This window comes from Eucalyptus grandis, chromosome 8 (genome assembly GCF_016545825.1).
Source record: "Eucalyptus grandis isolate ANBG69807.140 chromosome 8, ASM1654582v1, whole genome shotgun sequence".
NCBI classification, from domain to species: Eukaryota; Viridiplantae; Streptophyta; class Magnoliopsida; order Myrtales; family Myrtaceae; genus Eucalyptus; species Eucalyptus grandis.
The window spans coordinates 38,657,630-38,664,259 of record NC_052619.1 but is presented as its reverse complement, the minus strand read 5'-3'; the positions used below and the strand labels follow the sequence as shown (position 1 = coordinate 38,664,259).

The 6,630-nt window shown below is 42.5% G+C and overlaps 1 protein-coding gene across 1 annotated transcript; it reads right to left on the bottom strand.

Annotated features, from left to right (window-relative positions):
* Positions 1-2,655: 2,655 nt before the first annotated feature.
* LOC108954420 (keratin, type II cytoskeletal 2 epidermal-like) lies at positions 2,656-6,630 on the bottom strand. The gene is made up of 2 exons (XM_018860378.1): positions 6,309-6,630; positions 2,656-2,666 (listed from the first exon to the last, which is right to left on the bottom strand). Exons 1-2 carry the CDS (start codon positions 6,628-6,630, stop codon positions 2,656-2,658), a joined length of 333 nt encoding a protein of 110 aa, XP_018715923.1.

Sequence of the window (6,630 nt, the reverse complement as noted above, 5' to 3'; positions counted from 1 at the left end):
TGACAAACCTCTATCAAAGTCATTGTGTCTGTTCTCTAATCATATGTTGTTTTGAATAGGTTGATAATCCTACTAAGGTTAATGAATTTCTGTGTTTTTTTTTTCTGTGTATTGATCTAAGGATAGATGTTTCTCATCACATTTGTCTCTAACATCTATACTTAGGACATACCAAAATATTATGAGATTCATGCACCATTTGAGTAGGATGAGGGTCTGAACACATCGTGATGACTAGATACATTCCATGACTTGATGAAGTTATATCTCTCTTTTCATCAAATCTTTTAAATGATGTCCTTTGTCAATTGTCTATAAAATGGTTTTAGGTATCACGTGGGTTACATATTGACTGCTTCATATGTCTTGAATACATGTGTTGCATGAGCAAATTCAATGGTGCACGTGTTTGAATATGCGATCCTTAGTTGGTCCACTCATTGGTTTGGATTGGATAAGAATCAAGATCATATGGCTTAAATGCTTGTCATTTTATTTGCTTTGCATATGATTGTTAGATGAATGATTTAGGTGCGACACATAACAATGCTGAACCTTAGGATATCACTCAAAATTTGATTTTCGCATTGTACTTCTTTTAAACAATTGATTTAGATATGATGTCTTGTTTTTGGTTGTTTTGATATGTTTGTTTGTTTCCTTCCACTATATATACCTAATTATAGGTTTCTTAGATTAGATTTAGATTAGGACCCCGAAGATGGAGAATGTGTGAAGATGGTGGAGGTCGATGTCCATTCCGACCGTTATCATGTAATTTTTGTTTTTCCCGACATATGTCTTGGGTTCCATTCGTTGTATAAAACCCGACGAGTTGCGGGTTTTATTTCTTTCTCTTTTTTTTAATTTTTTTAATTGCATTTCTCTTTTATGTCCTTTAGGGTTGCATGATTAGGTTTATTGCTTTTTACTTATTGTTTTTCTTAGAAATAGAATAAAATTAAAATGATCCAATCTCGCATGATCACTTAGTCTAGAATTGATGATCTCGAAAATGTAAAAAGAAACGCATGGACATGTTAGGAAAACACAACATACTGTTTAAGTACTAAAAGGACGCGCTAATAGCAATATTAGCATAATCCAAAAACCCGAACCTAAATATTTGGTTGAGTAGGAATTGAGGGAACATTCCTGACCCTCGATTGAGTTTTTTAGCCAACCCCAAAAAATGAGGCTAGTGGCGACTCCTGTCTATTTTTAGGTTGTTATAAACAACTAGATCGCACAAAACCTGCTGTCGCGCGAGGTACAAGCTTGGGAGAGCTCACAATCTCGTGAGGGAACTCTCGTGATCAAGTACCCCTAAACCCGACTCTTTCCCTCCTTTTGACCTCGAGGGCGGCGAGATCAGGTCGCGACACTGGTCACTCATGGCTCAGTTTTATCTACTAAAGCTTGCTTCCAATTCCACAACGAATTAGAAAAAGAGTGACCCAAATAACAAGTAATTCTAGCATTCAGCTACCACAAACATGCACCGGTTGTGAATTTGAAGGCCTTTCCTACTACTATCCCATAGGTCATCGTGCTTCATCGCTCAAATCTCTAAACTTCGCTCTGATACCACTTAAACGGCATGTCATGTCCCGATTCTCGAATGCGTGCCCATCCCTCACTTGGTCGATTTATAGCAATGTCCCAGGACACATCACCAACCCCTTTTTCATTTTAATATGCATGCGGAAGTAGATAATAATCCCTAGATAATAAAACATTGGGATAGAAAAATAGGTCATAATTTTCACAACATGAAAACACATAACCACACTTTTATACAAGGCAAACTATAGTATCGTACAATACTATTCGCAAGTCTGATCTATTATATATCCGATCCAAACCCAAAGTTTGCAAAACATGATGGGATCTTAGTCCTCATCTGAGTCGTACTTAGGATCCTTCTTGAGGTCATCCTTCTCCGATTCCTCTTCACTAAGCTTGTTTTCTTCTAGCTCCTCTTCTTCTTCCGATTCGTCCTCAAGCTCTTCTTCCTCAAAATTCACCTCTGGCTCGTCCTCAACGTCCTTTGCTACAGGCTCCGCCTCTGGCCATTCCCACTCCTGATTCTCCTCCCGTCCCTCCTCTTGCTCGACTATCTCCCCTTCTTCTGGCATACTCCAGATGGAGTCTACTATTGATGGCTAGAGGGAGTCATGATCAATCTCGAGCTTAGGGTCTTTTGCATCCACTACCAACCAATCCTTATTATCAGCTGTACCCTTCCCGAATGCCTCCTCCAGGACGAACATAGGCACTTTTTCTTCAGGCATGGGACCCTCCCTTCGCCCATCATAATATTCCTGATACCATGATCGATACTTATGGGACCTTAGGGCGTCATTACCCACATCAACCCAGACGGTCGACTGGACCAGTACGTACTCTAGTCCTTCAGGGTGAGGGTGAATCGAGAAATGGTTTTCTATCTCTGTGACTTCCACGGGTACACCGAAATGCATAGAAGGACGAGGAGGTGGAGGTGGAGGTGTTGTCATCTAGGGGCCTGAAATGGTTATTCAATAACCAATGAGGCTATGTCTCAGCGAATTCTACCCCCTAAGACTCAATTAGTAAACCAATACACTATCCGGGCTGCCTATGCACACATGGATCAGAGGACTTATCTTGGCCTCAGATTCCACCTGCAATTCAAGATTATACACAGATGCCTCATATATTACATCAATTATTCAATCAATTCACGACATCAGATCAAATCATTGATTAATCGACCTAGTCGATTACATGTCAGTCGGACCATCTCTAGGTCATTTCCACTCATACTATAATTTCCAAATAGTATACCTAGTCACCAAACCACATGTATTCTCTCGGGCGTCGTTTTCGTCAAATGACATACCGATCATCGACCCCGTGTATTCTCTTTCAGGCGCCGTTTTTGCCATGATGATGTACCAATCACCAATCCTGTACATTTTCTAAGGCGCCGTTTTCGCCGAGGTGATGTACTAATAGCCGAGCCACGTGTCTTTTCTAGGGCGCCATTTTTGCCAAAGTGTTGTATGTAGGATAATTAAGTGTCTTCTTTTAGGTGCCGTTTTCGCCAGTGATATCCTTAATCACCGAACCATGTATGTCTATAAGTCATGTACATTCTTTTTCTCTAGCACCGTTTTTGCCAATGTGACATACTTACTCATGTCCAATAACATCGTACTTGATTGGTCATAGCCAAGAGTATTTCCAGTTCACTCTCAGTATTCTCTCCACTTTATAGCTCATTAAAGCATTACTGGCGCTAAACAATCATACTCGGCCATCTACCAATCAATTACTCAATTTCAATCAATTTAGGAATAATTCCTCAAATTGTACAATCAATTCAATTCAACATAACGTAGAGCTCAAATAAATAAAATAAAAGGACTGGACCACGACAATCAGCATAAAATTTCGATCATCGGCTATCCCAACCTGATTTTCGAAAAATAAAATAAATAATTAATTAATTTCAAAAATTAATAAATAAATACTAAAAATGGAGGAAAAACCACTCGGTTAAGGTGGAGAATGCTCGGGAATGCAACAATAGGCCAAACCGGGCCTTGGTGGGGCTTTACCGGTGAAGACACGATGAAAGGCAGCTCCGATTGAGCTTCCACAGAGTTGAACAGCAGCGGCTGGGCGAGAGGGAGGCGGCCAAGGGATGGATGGCGTGCGGGCAAAGCGGCGCATGCACGAGCGGCGTGCGGTGGAGCGGATGGCGGTCTGGGCGTGGCTGCGACATCCAGGCGTGGTGGTTGCAACTCTTCTTCCCCACTAGCTGGTCGCATGGTTTGGAGGAGGGAGGGTAGAGTGGCCAGCCAAGAAGAAGGAAGGAAGAGAAGATAAGAGAGGGGGAATAAGGGCCCCATGTGCCTTGATTTTCTAATGTTTTGTCCCCCAAGAACTTGTCCTAGAAGCCAACATCCCTTGGCTGTGAAAGGGCCACCAAAACACTTCCTCACAACTCTCGAATGGTCCAAAAATGCTAGGGGAAGGGGGAGCTACGAATTTTGAAGAACAATGCTTTAATTGGACACTTATTCCTCCTCAAACCAACCTCATTTGCTCTCCATAAAATCAATTGACATCTTAATGCCTCAATTAATAATTTTCCTCACCTATAAATCCATCTTGCTTCTCAAATTTGCAATAAAAATTAATCCCCGGCTTTAATTGAACGAAAACAACTATAAACTGACTTTTTCCCAAAAAGTCTCGGTTGTCAGAAAAGTCTTTTGAGATTAAGTCATGGGTCCTAGAATTTATTGTGACATGACGTAATCTTCAATTTCTAAAATCAGACTTAAATTGGTGATTAATTTCCATTCGGCGCGTTTTTAGCATGACTTAGACTATCGGGTAGTTTTTAAAACTTTTTAGGGCAAATGACCCGTGGTCGATTTTCTTCAAGCCACAATGAACCCACTCGACTCAATGGCGACCCTTGATTGTCGTGAAAACCTCGAGGATTCAATTGCGGACATAGGTACCAAAACGACAATAAAATCGAATTAGTATTGGTCGATGAATTTCCCAATTTAGTGGAGTCACACATGATCGGCCACACATCTCAGTCAAACCGACCTATCTCCGATCTCAAATCGATTTTTAACCGTGCCATAATGGCCTCTAAAGATAAGCATGGTCGAGAAGCCAATTCCTGGTCGAATTCTCAAGTCTATTGCCTTAAAATTCCTTAATGGCTTACCCAGCTAGTCTAGTTATCTCGAAAGTAATAAGCTCTGAGAACAGTCCTATAGGCGCATCAATGAAATGCTCGATTAATTCAATAGAAAATAAGATCAAAAATTTGGGATGTCACAAGAAAAGTTTGAAATTTTGCAAAAAGATTTTCTACAAATAAAAGAAAGTCGAGATTTACTTGTAAAAAAATAAAATGATTCTCTAAAGAAAGAATCTTCAAATATTTCGACAAAATTTTCAAAGGGTTCAAAAACATTAGAGCATATCCTTTCCACACAAATATGTTACTATAACAAGTCAGGACTTGGTTTCAATAAAAAAAAGTAAATCTCTAATAGATTTTCTTAAAGTCAAGAGAGACTTAAACAAAGACCTCCTAAACTTGTGTATGAAAAGTATTTTCAAAAGATTTTTACAAAATGTGACATCCCGATTTTTCCGATTCTATTTTCAATAAATTGAGACGGGCATTTCGTTGGCACGCATATAGTTCTTTTCCTTGAGTTGGCCACTCATGTGGAAACTAGTCTATCGGGTGAAGCTGTTAAGAGTTTCTAATGCATCATACTCGAGAATTTGACCAGGAAGCGACCTTTCGATCGAGCTAGTCTGCAAGGGTCATTACGGCACAATTAAAATTGATTAAAGATCGGAGATAGGTCGACTCGACAGAAGCATGTGATCGGGTGTGGGTGATTCCACCGGATCGCACAATTCGTGTCGATCGGACTGGACCGACTTTTCTATCGATTGGGTACCCCGTGTGTTTGTATTTGAAATCTTGAGATTACCCCGACAACCGAAAGTCATCAATGTTTCAAAGATGTACATTGTGGCTTGAGATGATCAACCACAGGTCAAATGCATGAAAATCTCTAAAGGCTACCCGGTAGGTTGGACCGCGCTAGTATCGTGCCAAGGTGAAATTAACCGTGGAATTGAGATCGAATTCAAAAATTGGAAGTTTGGGTGTGTCACAAATCATTTTAGGATCATTGACTTATCGTTGGAAGATTTTTCATGAAATCAGAGTTTTTCAGCAATTAAATCGAAAATGGCTAATTTGGCTCGAGAAATTAGTAGGCTTGTCTTTGGTCGCGCTTTTGGGACTTAAGTTGGTTCTACGGACAAGTGAAGATGTGAATTGAAGTGTGGTGACATTGGATTAATTTTACGGACTTCAATTTGAACTCAATTGGAAGAGAATTGATGGGAATTGAAGAAATTGGATGTACAAGAATTGGACCCCTAAAAATGAAAGTGCAACCATTGGAGGAGTTATGGGAGGGGGTTTGAGTGAGTGGAAGATGACATAGGATGATGTCATGGTGGTTGAGGCCAAGGGTTGAGATCTTGACAAATGGAGGGTGGAGATTGGCTCTTGAAAAGGTGGGCTTTCACTTCATCTTCAACCTTAGGAAGAGAGAGAGAGAGGGAGAGAGAGGGGAAGGAAGGGAGCTGCTCGTGCGACTGGACCAGCCAGCCGACCGGACGCCGCCCCTTCGCCGCTCGACGCCGCCAGCTTCGCCGGAGAAGCTCGCCGCTGCCGTCGTCCGTGCGCGTCGCCCGTGCACCGTGGCCGCTCGTCGTCGCACCATCTTCGCCGCCTCCAGCCTTCGTCCGCGCGGTCCCGAGCTCCTGCCCCTTCGTCAAGCCGCTGCCGCCGTTGCTAGGGTCGCCGAGAGTCTCGCCGGAGCCGCCGCTCGCCGTCCAAGCCTCGTGCGCAAGGCCGTCGCTGCTCGCTGCCGCTCCGCACGTCTCCGCCTCCCTCTTGCCTGCCCTTGCGCCGCAACTGCTGCACCAGCCCGTGCCGGAGCCGTTCGGCCACCTCCGGCCACCGTTCGGGCCCCGCCTAGGTCCGGTTTGACCCCTCAACCTTCCCCGGTCCTTCTCCAT